This window comes from Filicampus tigris, chromosome 7 (genome assembly GCF_054856515.1).
Source record: "Filicampus tigris isolate MCC_2025a chromosome 7, RoL_Ftig_1.0, whole genome shotgun sequence".
NCBI classification, from domain to species: domain Eukaryota; kingdom Metazoa; phylum Chordata; class Actinopteri; order Syngnathiformes; family Syngnathidae; genus Filicampus; species Filicampus tigris.
In genome coordinates, this window is record NC_141223.1 from 20,517,590 (window position 1) to 20,537,161 (window position 19,572).

Here is a 19,572-nt window from a genome sequence, read left to right on the forward strand (position 1 = left end):
TCTCAGGGAGCGATGTCAATTTTAACGACACACACTTTGATGGCGCCCTGACGCACAAAGATCAAAAGGAATCGCCTGCAAGAAAGCAAAAAGGTTTATTGTGTTTCCAGAGGTGGCAGGTCAAAGATCTCCTGTTGAGGATGCATGTAAGTAATAGAACCTCACGCTATATCCTGCTTCTATATCTGTGTATCTTCCTTACAAATAAAATGCACTTGTAGGAATATGCATGCATTTTGACCTTTGTGCAGATAAATGCTGAACATCGCACCACACATCTGATTCGCAGCAGTTTTAACGTCCCCCACGTCACTGCTCTCGCTCAATCGGACCTGCAATATGTGGACGGCAACACCGATCTCATAATCGAGCAAAGACTATTCAATGGACCTCAAGTGTCGTCACTTGTAAGTGTACTCGTGCTCCAGCCTGGGTACAGAGGGGTTCCGATGTCCTTGGCGGCAGCAGAGAGGGTTGGCATCGGGATCTGCTATGAGAAGGTTTTGCCTCTAAAACTTTCCTACAGATGAGATGAAATCATGTTTTCACAAGACATGAGCTGAATCTGTAAAATCTCTCCTTTCCATATGTAGTGGGGTGGTTTATTTTCCATACTGCCTCTGAACTGTTCTTGACCATCCCACTACACATAGATAGTAATGATTGTTAAGTTTTTCATGATGGTGTCTGTGTATTTTCTCAGCCATTCAGGTCATGATAATTCAATAGAGTTGAATCAAGGCAACTGGACTCATTTTGGCTGTTAAAGAAGTTCTGTATTTGATACATTAAAGTTTGTTTAATAGATAACAATTCAACAATAAGTTTATTATTGTAGTTGGAGAATTTCACTGCTCTGTGTTCAGTTCAGTTGAATATTTGACTTTACAGTCCCAAAGGGAAACTTATTGCAGACAGGGTAAAAAACAGCAAATAGACTAGATTTGAAAACAGTCAAGATAATTCACACTCAAAAGTACACGATACAGCAAGGACATAGACGGACGCACACACAGGCTGATGCACTAGTTAGACTTCGACGTTTGTGTGTTGTTGTGCAAGTTAAGTATAGACTGTCCTCTATAAGAGGACTATCAGTTTTCTCAAATCGTGGCAGGTGCCATTTTTTTCCTGCATCAAATTGAAGTATTATTCTTCAAATACAGATCCTGTCAGGAACCTTGACAACATACTGTCCAAAAGATTCCTTTCTCACAAGAACAGGTAATAACACATGGGAAGAGAAAGGCAAAATGTTAGGAAAGGTTCTATTAAATGTGTTGATTTTTTGTCCATCCACAGACACCGTCAAATTCAGCCCAGCCGGGGAGGAAGGTTGGCTTCCCGCCAACACCAGCAGATGGGTCGGGCAAGTGCTTCTGGCTGCCGTTTTGCTGGCGTGGGTTCACATGACCAGGATGAAAATGTCACAGATCAGATTTGGCAACACCACCGTTGTGACTTTTTTTTCTTTCAAACTGCGCTGGATCCCGCCACCGTTCACCATCCGTCCATCTTGGATAACGTTGGCCACCTACCTCAAGTATTCTCTGGGCCAAAGTTCACTTTTGCTCATCTCCTGCGAGGCTGTCCATTGTGCCATGAAGTGGTTCCGACCCACTCGGCAGCAATGCCGAGCGCTCCCAGTCACTGTGTTCATTCTCTGCTTGACTCTCTGCCTTCATTTTCCAACCAAGAGTGACAAGCACTGCTTTGAAGATGTGCTTCTTGGGTCAACATTGCAACTCTGGCCTGTGCTGGACCACTTGGCGTTTGCGTCTCATTTGTGCTGTCTGTTTACGTCACTTCCCACGTTGTTGCTCTGCATTTGTACTCAGCTGACTCCCATCAGCATTCTCTTACATGTGCAGCTGGTCGCCTGTGTGCACAGCTCGAGGGTACCAACAAAGTATGTGGTGGTCATTAAGATAAAGCAAATAATGCAATGTCACATTGCAAAACAACTTACCCTTCAGGACATGTTGATATTTCACACCATTCAATCATCTATTAAATGTTCATACCATGTACAGTTTTATTATGTCTAAAATATTTTGAGTCTACATACCAGTGCCGTGATCTACAATATTTGTGCAAAGAAAAGGAAAAAATAGGTGAAATAATTCTTCTAAAAAATCTTAAGATGGTAATTTTTTCAAATGTTGATGTGTAATATTTCACTTTAAATGCAGTTCAGTTCAAAATTAGCATGGATAAAAAAAAGAAAAAAAACAATCAAATAATTAAAAGTTCTGTTTGTTGAGTGTCTCGTTGAAAACTATGAATGAACAATTTTTGGCATTTCCATAATGCCGTTACACTTTGTGCCTCTAGCAAATAATTTGGCTTGAAATAAATGATTTTGCGTGAATTGTAATGGCAGACCTCCACAAAATATGAAAACATAACATGTCCTTTCAAATAAATTGTCAATGTGACAGACCTTCGAATAAACAATATTGAATGTCTACCTATTTTCATTTGTTTCCAGGAACTCAAATAATATTTGTGGATTGCATATACACTTTATACCTATCACAATTTTCCACATCACCATCTTTCCCAGACTATGTGTCATGTGTCACCTCCCAAACCGCTTATCCTATACAGTGTCGCGGGGAGGTGCTGGAGCATATCCCAGCCGTCAACGGGCGAAGGCAGACTACACCCCGAACTGGTCGCCAGCCAGTCGCAGGGTACGCACAGACACCATCACTGAGCGGGAATCGATCCCACGCTGCCCGCACACAACTTAGGCGTGTGTACCACTACACTATCAGTGACCTCTTTCCCAGACTATTGTAAATTAAATATGCAATTGTTCCAGGTTACAAAAATGTGAATCCAGTAAAAATATTTTTTTCTTAACTTCAAACATACAGTAAGTCCAAAGGCCAAGCTACAAATAGACATGTCATGAACTTTGTTGTTGTTTTTGTATGGGTAAGTCAAGCCATAAATGTTCTTAATAATAATATTTTGTGTGCACCCCCAGTAGTGTAAACACGGCATTTGAAATAATACATTGTGTTTATGGAATATGAATTAAGCAACAAAATCCACCCGTTTTGATCCATCTCAGGGGGCAGCCATTTTGCCTAGTACTGCCACTTGCTGTCTTCTAAAAATGCCATCTCAGTTCCGAAAGGCTCGGCTCGCAAATGTCACATGACCAAACCCAGAAAACAGGTGACCCGTGACGGTCGTTACCTGAGTCCTTAAGGTGTGTGATGTCATTTTCAGTCGACAGCAAGGAGGAGTACAACACAAACTGGCCACCCCCTGAAATCGGTAAAAGCGGGTGGATTTTTCTGCTCAATTCATATTCCACAAAGGCAATATTAAACACAATGCCATGTTTAGACTAGTGGGGACACACAAAACATATTAGTGTAAAAAAATGGATTCCTACAAAAAAAATTACATAATTTATAAAAATGTATTAGTATATTAAACAAAAAATGATAATGATGCAGTAGAAATATTTGATGACAAACATTGTTCTGGATTAGTGAAAAGGCATATCCTTTGTCTTTTAATTGAAAATAATTAGCTCTAATATTAACCTCTAATCATTTAAAATGAATGACAAAATACAGCATTTTTGAACTGCCTGCCTGCCATGACACTGAAACCTACCGGTAATCTTAATTGTTTTAGTGACTTATTGTGTGATCAAATTCATGACATTTGACAAGTAAGAAAATTTTGATGACCGAAAGAATCCCTAAATGTAGTTACTTACAAAACTGAAAGTAGTTCATTATAAAATGTCCTGATTAATCTTTTGCGACCATTTAGAAAAGATACTCACTGCAAACCATGCAGTATTCATTTGGGAATTGCCAGAAAGCGCACATTGGCTGCTGTAGTCGTTATAAAGGTCAGCTCCCAGGGTCAGTGTTGCATCAAGAGGAGGGTGGCTGACAATGGGGTGGCTCATCGTCATCTTCATCAGCTTGCTGGCAACGGCCAAGGCAGAGAACCAATCGTGCAAACTGATTGGGCAGACAGGCTTCTTGGAGTTCTCCAAGGAAGGAGATCTTCTGATAGGAGGGATTTTCTCCCTGGCAAGCACTCGAAAACTCAACGACAATGACTACGAGGCGGTCCCGTATTCATACTGCGTTAAGTGAGTGAATGTGTAAAGCTCCATCTTAAGCCCACATGTTTATCACTTGAAATGCTTTTCAGATGGAATGACAGAGAGCTGAAGTTTGTCCGCACGGTGATGTTCACGGTGGAGGAGATCAACAGGAATGCGCAGCTCCTTCCGGGAGTCAGTCTGGGCTATCGGATCTACAGCGGCTGCGGTAGCGAGAACCTGATACGAGCGGCGATAGAAGCTGTAAGCCAGGAGGAGTCCGCGTGCAGCGGTCGAATCCAAGCCCTCCTTGGTCACTCATCCTCCGGAGTTAGCGAGGATATCAACATTCTTCTGAGCCCGTTGTCCATTCCACAGGTGAGGTGCTTCTCCTTACCCTGAACACGATGCGAGGCATAGAAAATGGATGGATGGAGGAATTAATGTATGTTTCTTGATTTCACTTGAAGGTCAGCCATCTTTCAACATGTGCGTGTTTGTCAAATAAGAAACTCTACCCGAGCTTCTTCAGAACTGTACCGAGTGACCGCTTTCAGGTGCTGGGCCTGGTGCAGCTGATGAAGAATTTCGACTGGCGCTGGGTGGGGATCATTTATTCTTCGACCTTGTATGCCAAACAAGGCACAACTGAATTCATGGTTGAGGCAATGAAGGAGCACATTTGTGTTGAATATCAGCTAGTTTATTCAAAGACTTCTACAAAATCACACGAGGCCATTGTGAAGATGCTGAGGGAATCGTCATCTAAAGTGGTCCTGCTCTTCATGTCCTTATCTTACACCAAGTCCTTCTTATCCAAAATGGCCAGTTACAACATTAGTGGGAAGCATTGGGTGGGCAGCGAGGCATGGATCACACAACAGGACCTTGCTTCTGTGGAGAGGCAGAACATACTACAAGGGGCGATGGGCTTTGCGCTCCCAGAGGCGTCTATTCCCGGGCTGGGCGAGTTCCTACTGGACTTGAAACCATCTGACGAGCCCCAGAGTGGAACAATCAAGGCTTTCTGGGAAAAGTTCTTTGAGTGCAGCTTCTCTCCCTCCAACACTTCAACCTTGTGCACTGGTGGTGAGGACCTGAAAACCATCTCCAGTGACTACACGGATGTGACCCACTTCAGGGCTGAGAACAATGTATACAAAGCAGTGTATTTGGTTGCATATGCACTTCATGCCTTGTTGCAATGTGAAAATGGTGCCAATCCAACCACAGGAAATGCGTGTGTAAACAAAAGCCAGGTCCAGCCTAAGATGGTAAATAGAAAACACACAGTATTTGTCTTTACATGTGAAAATGTTTTGTATAGCTTTTCTGTTTGCTGAAATGTCTTCTTAGGTGTTGGAGCACATCAAGTATGTGAATTTCATAACTCCGAATGGAGCCATGGTATTCTTTGACGATAATGGCGACTCTGTGGCCGAGTATGACTTAGTCAACTGGCACATGCGAGACGACGGCTCGGTTGAGATCGTGAACATTGGCCAGTACAACGCATCTTTTCCAGAGGGTGGAAAGCTTACGCTGAAAGTAGACGCCAAAATAGTTTGGGGAGGAAATAACACAGAGGTAAAATGATGAGCTTTATAGTCTATTTGAAATGGAGGTGACTGGATAACAATTACCTCTTCCCGCTTTGTTTTGCCTTTCCAGGTGCCACGGTCTGTGTGCAGGGAACCATGCCCTTCTGGGACCCGCAAGGCCATCAACAAGTACAAACCCGTGTGCTGCTTTGACTGCTTTGAATGCCCCGAGGGAACAATAAGTAATCAGACAGGTGAGGGGATCAAAACAGAATCTGTTCTGTGCATTGGAGCAGGCTCGAATAATTCAACGATGTGTGTCATGGGTGTTTCCAGATTCTCCTGACTGTTTGGCATGTCCACCGGAATTCTGGCCCAATGCCAAGAAAGACCGTTGCCTTCCTAAACCTACTGAGTATCTTTCTCATAAAGAGATCACGGGTGCGCTTTTAACCGCCTTGAGCTGTGTTGGTGTCTTTTTAGCTTTTCTCGCATTACTCATATTTCTGACCCACATAGAGACTCCCATCGTCAAAGCCAACAACTCAGAGCTGAGCTTCCTGCTTCTCATCTCCTTAAAACTATGCTTCCTATGCTCACTGACTTTCATCGGTCGACCGACCGAATGGTCCTGCATGCTGCGCCACACGGCCTTCGGCATCACCTTCGTCCTGTGCATTTCTAGTGTGCTGGGGAAAACTGTAGTGGTGCTAATGGCTTTTCGAGCCACATTTCCTGGCAAAAATATTAAACTGTTTGGGCTTGTCCAGCAAAGGCTCAGTGTTCTGGCTCTCACTCTGGTTCAGGTTTTGTTTTGTGTCATTTGGTTGTGTACAAATCCGCCATTCCCTGCCATGAATCTGAATTACTACAAGGACAAGATCATTCTAGAATGTGCACTGGGTTCAGCAATTGGGTTCTGGGGTGTGTTGGGTTACATTGGACTTCTCGCGCTCTTGTGTTTTATTCTTGCTTTTCTGGCCAGGAAGCTTCCAGACAGTTTCAATGAAGCCAAGTTGATCACTTTCAGCATGCTGATATTCTGTGCAGTGTGGATCGCTTTCATCCCGGCCTATGTCAGTTCTCCTGGCAAATTCACAGTTGCCGTAGAGATTTTTGCCATTCTGGCCTCCAGTTTTGGATTGCTGGTTTGCATATTTGTTCCAAAGTGCTACATTATCATCTTCAGGCCAGAGAAAAACTCCAGAAAACATCTCATGGGAAAAGTACCATCAAGAAATCTTTAAAAGTGTCCCTTAATTGATTCAAATACTGATGATGTATATTAAAGATATACTTGACTCATTTTGCAATTTTACAATTTTGCAATTTTACACCTTTAAAAAAATAGTAAAGTATCTCTTTAAAGCAGGGGTCACCAACTACGGTCCTCGAGGGCACCTGTCATGCAGGTTTTCAATCCCTCCATGCTGTAACACACCTGTTAAAATGATCAGTATCGTTATCAGGCTTCTCAAGAGTTTGCTGATGAGCTGATCATTTGAATCAGGTGTGTTACTTCAAGGAAAGATTGAAAACCTGTAGGACAGGTGCCCTCGAGGACCGGAGTTGGTGACCCCTGCTTTAAAGGCAGGTGGACTCCTAACTTGTACTATGTGTACTGTATTCATTCATTGAATAAATTAATCTAATGACATTGGGTCCCTGTTTTCATGAAAAACACAAAACCAACGCATGTCAGGGTTTTGCAGACCAGGTGTCCAAAGTTTGTAATAAAATGGCACCAAACGTCAAGCACTCTGTAACACTCAACCTGGACCATCCTCGCTAATGAGCGAGCTTTGTGCACAAGAACAAACCCCCAATAAATGACCAGTCCTCCACAGACATGAAGTGAACTGAAAACAGTTTCATTTTATTTTTATTTTTCATAACTTTGTGGTCAGTGGCTTATGGTTAGATATTCATTTCAAGAAAGAATGACTATTTTGAGAGCAGATTCCACATTTGCTGCCATAAACGTCTTCTCTATATTTGCTATATCATGCTAAGTTCCACACTGGCCAGACCTAACCAAGTTATACCACCTTCTGGCGTGTCCTTTGCTTGTTTTTCGTATACTTTTACAAACAACCCTAAAAATTGTGCTTTTACACCAACATTGAACATTCTCCCCAAGAGACTTAATTTCTATGATTTGCTCTAATCGTTATGTCCATAAAGAGCAATGTAAAACCAACAAATAGCTTATCTTAGATCATATTCCACTCTCGTTCTTCTGTAGTCTCTGAGCACAGACTGACTGTCTCCTATGGGGATTATTTCCACTGTTTATTAAGAGAACAGGTTCATTTGCATCATATAATAGCCTAGTCCTCGTGTCTCTTAAATAATGCAGCGCAACCATGCTGGGCAGAAGCTTCCTCGTGTCCTCTCTCTTGTCTCTTTTGCACTTTGACGCAGTGACTGGCTGTGAGCTGTTCGGCAAGTTCGACATGCCCAGTCTTTTACAGAGAGGAGACATCATGATTGGGGGCATTTTTCCGGTTTTTAACAAAGAGATAGGCAGCACCTCAACATTTCAACAAAACCCTCCTGCAGTCAAGTGCGAAGGGTGAGTTTATTACCATCTGAATAGTTCATCGACCATTGATCAATTGATTTATCACAGATTTATTTTTTTTATTTTTTTTTGGGGGGGGTGCTTTTTTGTGTGTGTTTTTTTTTAGGTTTGATCTGCGAGCTTTTCGGTGGACTCAAATAATGGCATTCGCAATTGAGGAGATCAACAAAGATACAGCACTCCTGCCAAACATATCACTTGGGTACAGGATCCTGAACTCATGTGCATCTCCCACCAACACTTTACGCGCTGCTCTAACCCTTGCTGGCGGAAAAGAAGAGACAGAACCTGGCTCATCTTGTCTGCCGACTCTATCTGCCCTCATAGCTGAGTCCGGATCTTCCCAGTCTCTTGCTGTAGCTGAGACGCTTGGACCGTTCCAAGTACCAATTGTGAGAGCTTTAAGGTTTTAACTCCATTATTATGTCTTATTTGAATTGAACATTTTTATGTTTGATCTTTTTGTATGTTTTTTGTCTTGCAGGTGAGTTACTTCTCAACATGTGCCTGTTTAAGTGACAGATCAAAGTATCCTACATTTTTTCGAACGATACCCAGCGACTATTTCCAGGCAAAAGCTTTGGCGGCCCTGGTCAAACGCTTTGGCTGGCGGTGGATCGGAGCCATACAGTCAGACAACGACTACGGGCGTCACGGGGTCCTCGCCTTTAAAGAAGAAGTGAAAGCATTTGGGGTTTGTGTGGCATTTGTCGGCACAGTACTGCGCACATACTCTATGGACAAGCTCCGGGCTGTTGTGGAAATGATCAAACAATCAAGTGTTAAAGTTGTTCTTGCATTTGTACCCGAGGGTGACTTTTACCCTTTAATGAAAGAGATTGTGAAACAGAACATCACAGGGATCCAGTGGATCGCCAGTGAGGCCTGGATAACAGCCCCTCGACCGTCCAACCCGGAAATTTACCAAGCTTTTGGCGGGGCCCTTGGCTTTGTGGTACCTAAGATGGCAATTCCAAAATTGAAGCCTTTCCTCATGGCCATCAGTCCTTACACAGATGCGAGCGCAACATTTGTGAAAGAATTCTGGGAGATAATGGCAGGCTGCAAAGCTGTTCTACCTGGGGAGCAAGCCGACACCTTACATGAAATATGCACCGGCAATGAGACATTCATAGAATCCCAGGATGATTTCTTCAATGTCACTCAGCTCAGAGTGTCTTATAATGTGTACAAGGCGGTTTACACCATTGCACACGCTCTGCACCATCTGCTTTTCTGTAAATCTGCTAGTGAAAAACCAGCAAGACTATGTATGAACGTGTCAGACATTCAGCCAAAACAGGTGAGACTGAAAAACTCTTTTGTGTCTTCTGAACAAAAACTGCTCTATTGTGACCCAATGAGCAAGAAGTTACTGGGTTCTGATAAGTTCTGCAACATCCCCTTCTTCCACAGTTCAAAAAGTATAAATATATATTAAGTTATTTGAAGACTCAAAGTTGAGTTTAGAAATAGGTATGGTCATTTTCGTCATTTTCCTGGTGGTCATTCCAGGGTGTGTAGGCATCAGCATCACCCTTTTTTTTTTTTTTTTTACAGTGTATGTCAAAATGCATGATTAATGAAAAGAATTCATTTAAAGACTGCTGGTCTTGCATTTTTCCTTAGGTGACCTATCACCTCCAAAATATAAAATTTAAGAACCAGTTCGGTGATAATGTCTTCTTCGACAAAAATGGCGATCCGCCAGCTTCTTATGACCTCATCAACTGGCAGCTGAGAGACGGGAAGGTGAAACATGTGACACTGGGTCACTTCGCCTTGGCTGAAAACGGCGACTACGAGCTCAGCATCGACGAGGAGCAGATAGTGTGGAGGACGGGAAAAATGGTGAGTTGGTCACTTTTTATTCTTTCATGCTCTGGTTTTGCATGGAAGTACAAAATTACTCAGACTCTGTACATAACTGGAAGCGGAAGCACGGTGTGTGTGAATTGTGTGTGTGAGGGAGGAGTCTCTGAGTAGAGATACTGATTTTACTTAAGTAAAATTTAAAAAGGATCGACAGTATAAATGTTCTTAAGTACAAAAGTTGAATGCAATGCCAGTTTTAATAATGTGGCACAATGGGTGCAAAAATCTTCCTGCACCCTCTTTTAATAATTTATACCATGCTTGTAAATATCACTTGTAAAAATCACCTCTCATGTTATTTTTTGAAACCAGCATGTTGCTAACATTGGCTCATCTTTATGCTATCAAAACAAGTTTCCATAGCTTTGCCAGCGTTGTGATATTCAACGGCTAAATTAGGGGATAATTTAGCTAAGGCTAAAGCTAAATTAGCCAATAATAGCAAATGAAAGAATGGATGAAAAATTACACCTTACTTGTACTTTTTTGAGTTCTGAAGGACAATTTTAGAAATCCCTAAACTGGTGGTGCTAAGACCGGCACAAGACACAACACATTTGTCACAAATTGTAGCCAACAACATCAAACAATTCTTTCAAATCAGGCCATGGATTAGTGGGGAAAAAATCTTGATTCTTATTATTTAGTTCTTAGTATTTGTGCTTCCTTACTTCTCTCCATAGCATTTAAAGTGTACTTTTTTTCAATTTCTCAGGTTCCACTATCGGTGTGCTCTGTGGAATGTCCGGTGGGGACCAGGAAAGCTCAAATAAAGGGAGAACCCATCTGCTGTTTTGACTGCATCCCATGCGCTGATGGTACGATAGCCAACGCGACAGGTGTGTGCATCAATATTTGTCATACCCAAGAATCATTATTTCAGATGTGGGAGTTAAACCTTGCCGCCCTACAGGTGCAGCAGATTGCACGCCATGTCCACAGGAATTCTGGTCCAATGAGAGGAGGGATGAGTGCGTTCCAAAAGCCATAGAGTTCCTGACCTATTACGAGCCGATGGGCATAGCTCTGACCGTTGTGTCGCTGCTGGGGGCCTCGCTGTCGCTGGCCACTATGCTCATCTTCATCTACTTCAGACGCACTCCGGTGATCAAGGCCAGCAACTCGGAGCTGAGCATCTTCCTGCTGTTTTCTCTCTTTTTGTGCTTCCTTTGCCCACTCACGTTCATCGGCAGACCCACGGCGTGGGTGTGCATGCTGCGCCATACAGCGTTCGGATTGACGTTCGCTCTCTGCATCTCCTGCGTCCTGGGCAAGACGATTGTGGTCGTGACAGCTTTCAAGGCCTCATTCCCCGGCAGCAAGGTTGCCGGAAAGTTCGGGCCGACACAGCAGCGGGTTATCGTTTGCGCATGTACTCTGGTCCAAATACTAATATGTGTACTTTGGCTCAAATTGAACCCACCCTTCCCAGCTACGGTTTTCAGATACAGCAATAAGATCATTTTAGAATGCAACACTGGCTCTGAAGCAGCATTCTATGCAGTGTTGGGTTACATAGGCTTTCTATCAATTCTATGTTTAGTTCTAGCATTTCTAGCAAGAAAGCTGCCGGATAACTTTAATGAGGCCAAATTGATCTCCTTTAGCATGTTGATATTTTGCGCAGTCTGGATCACCTTCATCCCGGCGTACGTCAGCTCTCCTGGCAAGTTCACTGTCGCTGTGGAGATATTTGCCATTTTGTCTTCAGCTTTTGGTTTACTAGTCAGCATTTTTGCACCTAAATGTTACATAATCCTAATAAAGCCAGAAAAGAATACCAAAAAGCACATCATGGGGAAAAAGTTTAACACCGGTCCATGAGATTTGTATTTTAGTATAATTTGCAGTTCATCTCTTTACATGCATGTAAAAATGAATGTATTGTGGTTCAGTAAAAATATGTACTGTATAATTTAATGGACATTATACTGGGAGAAAAAAAACAATTTGTAAAATGTTTACTGATTTCCTTTGTTGTTGCTTTGATAACATGCATTGTTTCCTAACTCAAGGGCAAACTGCAGCCAACAAAGCCGGGTTCACGTGAGGCTAATCCTGACCCAAACCCTTAAATAAAGGAATATAGAGTATAGTCTAATGCATATTGTACTGTATATAGTAGGCACACTTGCTCTAATGAGATCCAATACAAGAGCTGAATTAAACATTCTACCTTTAAAAAGATAATGATCTATTTTGATTGATTGCGGACATGGTTTGCATTGCACTGCATCACACCGAGAGGTGTTTCCAATATTTTGGTGAACATATTTAGCAAAGGTGTAAGGAAAACCTAAAATTAAATGTAATTAATAAATTAATTAATTAATTAACTTAATGCATCTTTTATACATAGGGTCATTGATGGTGTAGTGGTACACCCGCTCAGTGACAGTGAGTGTGTGTGTTCCCTGCGACTGGCTCGGACCAGTTCAGGGTGTAGTCCGCCTTTCACACATAGTCAGCTCGGATAGGCTCCACCACCTCCCCGCGCCCCTGTACAGGATAAGCGGTGTGGAAAATGACACGACACATCTTTTATACATTTTAAAATAAGAATCATTTTCAACATTTTTACTTTTGAAAGGTTAATATAGATTGATACTTGTATCGGCATTAGAAGTATCGATACACAATTTTTTCCCAGCTATATATATATATATATATATATATATATATATATATATATATATATATATATATATATATATATATATATATATATATATATATATATATATATATATATATACATATATCAAACCGAGTTAAGTGAATGAAAATCGAGTATAAAACATTCAAAAAAGTTTACATTTCATTATTGTACTGTACATCCTTAATCTGATTAGTTTATCCTAATAATTTTTTTCTGTAAAATGATGGCATTTTGTTGTGACATTATTCCTATAAAATTATGACTTTTTTTCCTGTACTCTTCTCTGAGATTCTTCCCTTGAAATGTTACTTTTCCCGTTCAAACATTTTCAAAAAATATGTTGTAAAACTACAACTTCATCTTTTTAAGAGGTATTTTCACTTCAATCTCATAATAGTTTAGGGTATTTTTGTCTTCATTGTGGTCCTAACATTCCTTTCTAGTCATCTCAGACACTTATTGATGATCTAACTAAGTTAATAATCTATTTAAAAGTTGTCACGGGTTCATTAGTCAATCAGTCAGTCATCAGGGGCATGCTGAAGAAATTAAGCCCATTAAATGTTGGTGCAGATCTAGATACAGATGCTAACTTTTACTTTTCGCCATTTGAGTGTCTATGGTGTGAACGGACCAGCCTAATCCAAATTTAAGAAAAAGGTCACAGTCCACTTGAAGAAAAAACATCTCACATCATTCAAAATTCAGCATGTTGGTGACATTAAGGAGTCTGCGTTTAAAGGCGAAGAGCTCACACTTCATGATAACAAAATCATCTGGAGTTTCGGATCTAAAAAGGTTATTGTCAGACGTAATATAAAGTATAGCAATGTTTTAATGATGTTGAATAAGCGTTTTTCTCTTGTGCAGCCTCCTCGGTCTGTGTGCAGTGAGAGTTGCCCTCCAGGTTCTCGCATGGCACGAAAGAAAGGACAACCTGAGTGTCGCTTTGTCTGTATCCTTTGCTCGGAAGGCAAGATCAGCAACATGAGTCGTTTTTTTAAAGGTTTTGTTTTCAATTGACCAGTACCAATCAAGCACGATAAGACATACTGATTTTTAATATCTGAACCAATTTCTAATGTAAAATTATCGTGCAATGTGTCTCATGGTGTGTGGTGTACTGTACGTATTTGAGAAGTATGTCTGTCATAGCATCAAGTCTGACCTGTGAAAGTCTGACCTGTGAAACACAGCATAGGGCCACATGGCATCCAGACTGCTCTAAAATACAAAGTAGAAGAAAGAGTAAAACAGCGAATCCCCACTATTTGTGGTACATAGCAAAAACATGTGACTAATTGACGTTTGCGATAGAAGACTTGTATTTCATTTGCTTTATTTACTGTGCTCTACAAAAACACAGACAAAGAATAATTTGCAAAGCATCAACACCATGCATCTAGAATGTACACAAACATGAGCCCATGTTACATATGACTGTATTGAGTAGTTAAATTATTCAACACAAAATTCACCCTCACATAAGGCTCATCAACTAGCCTAGCCTATATAACATATTAGCACAAACTGACGTGGAATCACACATGGGCAAACAAACAGCAAGCAATCTGCCTTTGTGACGGACCGGTCTGCCTATCCGCATATGATGGACACCCATTTTGTAGGCGATAAACGATAAAAGGAAAACCTAAAAAAATAGTTGGACTAAGCATGGTCGGAAGCCGATTTTTACTCATCTGTGGCGCTTCCACTGTTTGGACACCTTGGAGAACTATCACCCCATAGTCAAGGAAAATGACATTTCACATTGTGCAGTTTGCTTTTGAAGGATACTGAGACAAAGAAATAAAGCCAAACAAATCAAGATGGGGAGTTAGCCCAACAGTTTAAACAGCATTGTGATGGAGAACAGAGATATCAAGGAGCAGCACTGTTCAGTTAAGATGGCTAGATCTCAATATACTATTACAGCCGAACAAGATGTAATAGGGCTTTACAAATATTGTAACTAGCATAATATAGCTAGCGGCTCGCCTCATTAGGTCACCAGGCCTATACAAACATTGTAACTACAGCATCATGTAGATAGCCTCATTAGCGAAACTGGGTAAGGCCCCACATTACAAAGGTTGGAATTTTGCTTAACAAGCTATCAACAGCATAATACAAGGACATTGCTTACCTTGGAGCAGACAAAAGTGTACCTGTTGATTTGTGACAGATGTGACAGACTGCATATTCTGCATCAATGTGGCAGTTTTAGATGCTTTAAAATCCCTTCCCTCCAAAACTCGCTTTTCACAATTATCTTTCAAAAGTGCGTGATTATACTTACAATCTTTACAATCGCTTAAACTGTTTCTACAGATTCCATGGAGTGCTACAGTTGTCCAAAAGATTTCTGGTCCAGTCCTCAGCGTGACCACTGTGTGACAAAGAAAACAGAGTTCCTTTCCTACCCCGAGCCCCTTGGTATCTGCTTGACAAGCTTTGCTGGGTACCTTATTCTGTGCCATTGTCCTGGGGATATTCATCTACCATCGCAGCACGCCCATTGTTCGGGCCAACAATTCTCAACTCAGTTTTCTGCTCTTGATGTCGCTCAAACTTTGCTTCCTCTGGTCACTGCTTTTCATCAGCCATCCGAGACTGTGGACATGCCAGTTGAGGCATGCGGCCTTTGGCATCAGCTTTGTGCTCTGTGTCGTGCCTCCTGGTTAAAACTGTGGTGGTTCTGGCTGTGTTTAGAGGCTCCAAACCAGGGGGAGGAACCACTCTCAAGTGGTTTGGCGCCATGCAGCAGAGAGGCACAATTATGGCTATGACTTTCATTGAGATGGTTGCCTGCACGACTTGGATCGTCTCCGCTTCACCAAGTCCGTATAAAAACATTCAATACTACAAAGACAAGATTGTTTATGAGTGTGTGGTTGGGTCCACTGTAGGTTTTGCAGTGTTGCTGGGCTATATTGCTTTAATTGCTATTCTCAGCTTCCTACTAGCATTCATGGTAAGAAATCTGCCTGACAACTTCAACAAGGCCAAACTGATTACCTTCAGTGTGTTGATCTTTGGTGCGGCGTCGGTCGCATTTGTCCCGGCTTACATCAACTCTCCGGGAAAATACGCAGACGCAGTGGAGGTCTTTGCCATTCTGGCCTCCAGTTTTGGCCTCTTGGTGGCGCTCTGTGGACCCAAATGCTACATAATCCTGCTGAGACCAGAGAGAAACACAAAGAAAGTCATCATGGGCCGACGGACTGACAAGTCATACAAGCACAAATACAAGCAAGAGAACCGCGCTTTCTGTCATCATGTAATTGAACGTTAAAGCATGCATTTGTTTTATTTTTGAATATCTGAGCTATAATAATTATCAGAGCTGAGCATTTTACTCAAATTTACTGTTCTGTTTATCGCCTTCCGTCTGCAGCGTGGGTACACTTCCGCCGTCCGTCAATCCACCATTTTGTCAAGCCGGACCAAATAGTAATCGCATTTAGGTCAGTCCAACTATCATTTTAAACGGACTTCCGTTAGCATTTCCGTCGACAAACCTCAATCAGCCTTATGTGCCTAATGAGCCTAATGTGCTGATATTTGTGGGGGCGGCATGGCTTAGAGGTAGAGCAGTCGTCTCCCAACTCAGAGGATGGGTTCGATCCTCTGCCCCTGCACGTTGAAGTGTCTGGAGCATGATACTGAACCCCCAGTTGCTCCTGATACTGCATCATCTGTAGGTGAATTTGCGGAGCACCTTGTTGGTGGAAAAGCGCATTACAAGTGAAAGCCCATTTACCATTATTTGAACTCAGCAACCTCAAAAACACATGAAACGATTTTTTTTATATGTTGTATTTATTCTTTATCAATTATTATTCTGTTTGGTGATTCAACTAACTTCTTGCTCGTCATCGCCTATTACATGACCACTGTGCCTGTCATTACACATCGGCGCATTAAGATCTCCAACTATTTATTGGAAATAAAAAAATGTTTATTTCAAACAATTTTATTTCCTTTCTTGTACATACATTCAATTAAGTAAAATAAATGTGTTATTTCCGTGGTGTATAGTAGTTACTATATCGCTTTGATGCTCTCGCCGTTTTGTTTTCCTGCTCCCAATGCATCGTGGTCTACAGTATATTAACTTGTTGAGTGACCATCGGTGCTCACTATTTTTGCAAGTGCATTGTGAGTAATTTGGAGTGCATTCAATTTTTTTTCTTGGACATTCAGGCTCCCCTACAAAATGACGTGACCCCTGTATAAGGCTCTATGCAGGTACACAGTCAGCAGTAGACAACAGAAGACAACAGTATTAGAAGTAGGAAAAAATATCATAGATGGATAACTGTTAGCTTATCTGGTATCTATAATCACAATTAAAACTCTTCTCCTTTCCATTTTTTGTGGTGAATGATTTAGGAGTCATGTTATACAAGCACTCAGCTTCCGCGCAAACAAAGGCCCTACCATTTGTGTCCGGCAAGAAGGCAACTGCTTCAGGTTACTTCCTAATTGGCTATTGTTCCATTTCATGTCACAATAATGGAATGTGCGGTTTGCCATCGTAAATATTGAGTAGGTGACCTTTGAGATTGTTGGTCAGACCAGGTACACAAAAAAACCCTCAGCTTGATTATCGATATATATGTACCTCGCTTTGACGAAGATCGCTGAACTCATAGTGGGACCCATATTAAATTTTTTTAAAAAGCAACACATTTTGTGTGAGTGCGTGTGCATGCGTGTGTGTGTGCATGTGTTTAACATGTTTTTGTCCTGGAATATCTATATATTGTCAATGTCTCCTTAAATTCAAATCTTGGATCTTGGTGAATTTTCAAATATGACATCCTTAATTTTCTTGAGAAATTACACAAACTTACATCAGTCATTCAAATGTCTTAGAAATGGCACAAAACATAATATTATACGTCATTTAAAACAAATATGTAATAAATAAGCCTAATGTAAAATGGAAGGATGAATGGTTTTGTATTTTTAGCCCGACAGACATCGATGGTCTTACAAAATCCCCAAAAGTTACTTCTGCAATAAACAGTACAAATGTAAAAATATACAGCCCAATAAAACGGGTTATCAATGGACATTTATTGCTGCGTTTTTGTTTGCATAGACATGAAAAACACTTTTTATTTCAAAATCTAAACCCAAAGTTTATTTCAACCAATTTATCAAAGGATCTAAACAAATTAATATCCGGTGAGATGAGGTGTACTCTCTAAGACACAATAGGGATAAGAATGCCCATAACCCCCCCAAAAAAGAAAAGAAAAATGTTGTATCACTCTACTAGTAAAAGTACAAAGTAATGTATCAGACATTTTTACTTCTATGATGAAATGTATATTTCATTCTAAAGTCCATTACTACAAATCGAAAAAAATAATCATATATTTCATACATAATGGATTCAAATAAACGATAACCTGGCTGTAATTTTCTACCTGGCCATCAAGTGTTTCTTGGTGTTTCTCTCCGGCCTGACGAGAATGATAAAACACTTGGGAGCAAAAATACAAAAAAGCAAGCCATAGCTGGAGGCCAGAATGGCAAAGATCTCCACAGCGACCGTGTACTTCCCAGGCGAACTGACGTAGGCGGGCACGAAAGCCACCCACACGGCGCAAAAGATGAGCATGCTGAAGGTGATGAGCTTGGCCTCGTTGAAGTTGTCGGGCAGTTTCCGGGCGAGGAAGGCCAGCAGGAGACAGGTGCAGGCCAGCAGACCAATGTAGCCCAGCACCAGAGAGAAGCCCACCATAGAGGCCATGTCACACTTCAGGGTCACCTTTAACCCCGGGGTATCAAAATCCGGTTTAGGTTCAGGGGGGCTGAGGGACAGCCAAATTATACAGATGATGATCTGATTGGAAAGAAATAGGGCACATCCTCTGGTTAATACTGTACTCACAAACAGCTTTGACAGGCTTTTGGGTGAAATTTCAGGATGAACCCAAAACCTATAAAGGTGAACTTACTTTAACCTTCTCAAAACTTTTGAATGCACATCCATCCAACTGATCGTTGTTTTAGTACTTTTTGCACAATGTGCTATTCTCAAACAAGACGCTGAACCCCCAAAATGTCCAAAAACGTCCACTTCTAGCACTTTCTCTGATTCTTCCAGTCCCTCTGTATCTCTTTTCCAAACTGCTAAACTGAGCGGCCAGTTTCCTCTGAGACCATACTGTTTGAAGCACCACAATGGTTAGCCACTGTTGACCCATTTTGTCATCTTGGTCTCATAATGTCAAAATATGAACAGCATGGGTGTTTAAATCAACCCAGGAAATATAGTCATGGATCTAACACCTGTTGTGAATTTTGCTCTTGAACTCCTTTTTAAGAACAGCAAGGTGTGCATAAAATACTCAAAGATTGAACAGCTGAATGCAACATTTTAATTTACCTGTAAAGATTATACAATAAAACCCCATTCTATCACGGGGTTACATTAGTGACCACACCGGCAATAAGTGAAATCCGTAAATAAATACTCCCAAGGAATGTTTTTATAACATTTATGGCACTTATTTTTAAGGACTTTAACCACATTTTAAAATAATATAAGCTCATTCAAAAATATTGAATATATTGAGAGAGCAAGAAGAACAACAGATAAATACAAATGAAAAATGAATAATAAAATATAAATAAAAATAAATAAATAAATAAAAATAAAAATATGGTACAGTCTAACAATGTACGCCTCCTTGTGTTTACAGTAAACAAATCTCGTTTTTCCAAACTAACAAATGTAACTTAAATCGTACAAATTATGAATAAACAATGTTTGTTGACTTTATTTTCAAACGTTTTGGTTTAATGTAGG

The 19,572-nt window shown here is 41.0% G+C and overlaps 2 protein-coding genes and 1 long non-coding RNA gene across 3 annotated transcripts; all 3 read left to right on the plus strand.

The window, feature by feature from the left end:
• Positions 1-331: 331 nt before the first annotated feature.
• On the plus strand, positions 332-1,985 carry LOC147145114 (uncharacterized). The gene is made up of 3 exons (XR_015087569.1): positions 332-407; positions 1,167-1,224; positions 1,303-1,985. It is a non-coding gene; the product is annotated as an uncharacterized LOC147145114 (long non-coding RNA).
• Positions 1,986-3,929: 1,944 nt separating this feature from the next.
• On the plus strand, positions 3,930-6,872 carry LOC147145115 (extracellular calcium-sensing receptor-like). The gene is made up of 6 exons (XM_086036062.1): positions 3,930-4,109; positions 4,163-4,462; positions 4,555-5,358; positions 5,441-5,671; positions 5,756-5,879; positions 5,962-6,872. The coding sequence occupies exons 1-6, from the start codon at positions 3,930-3,932 to the stop codon at positions 6,870-6,872; spliced, it is 2,550 nt and encodes an 849-aa protein (XP_085892188.1).
• A 1,194-nt stretch (positions 6,873-8,066) lies between these two features.
• LOC147145116 (vomeronasal type-2 receptor 1-like) lies at positions 8,067-16,038 on the plus strand. The gene is given in 11 exon segments (XM_086036063.1): positions 8,067-8,200; positions 8,316-8,601; positions 8,694-9,512; positions 9,839-10,060; positions 10,800-10,923; positions 10,998-11,900; positions 13,486-13,541; positions 13,614-13,737; positions 15,075-15,192; positions 15,194-15,409; positions 15,411-16,038. Coding segments are annotated over 11 exon segments (3,615 nt in total). The 5' UTR covers positions 8,067-8,081.
• Positions 16,039-19,572: the final 3,534 nt, after the last annotated feature.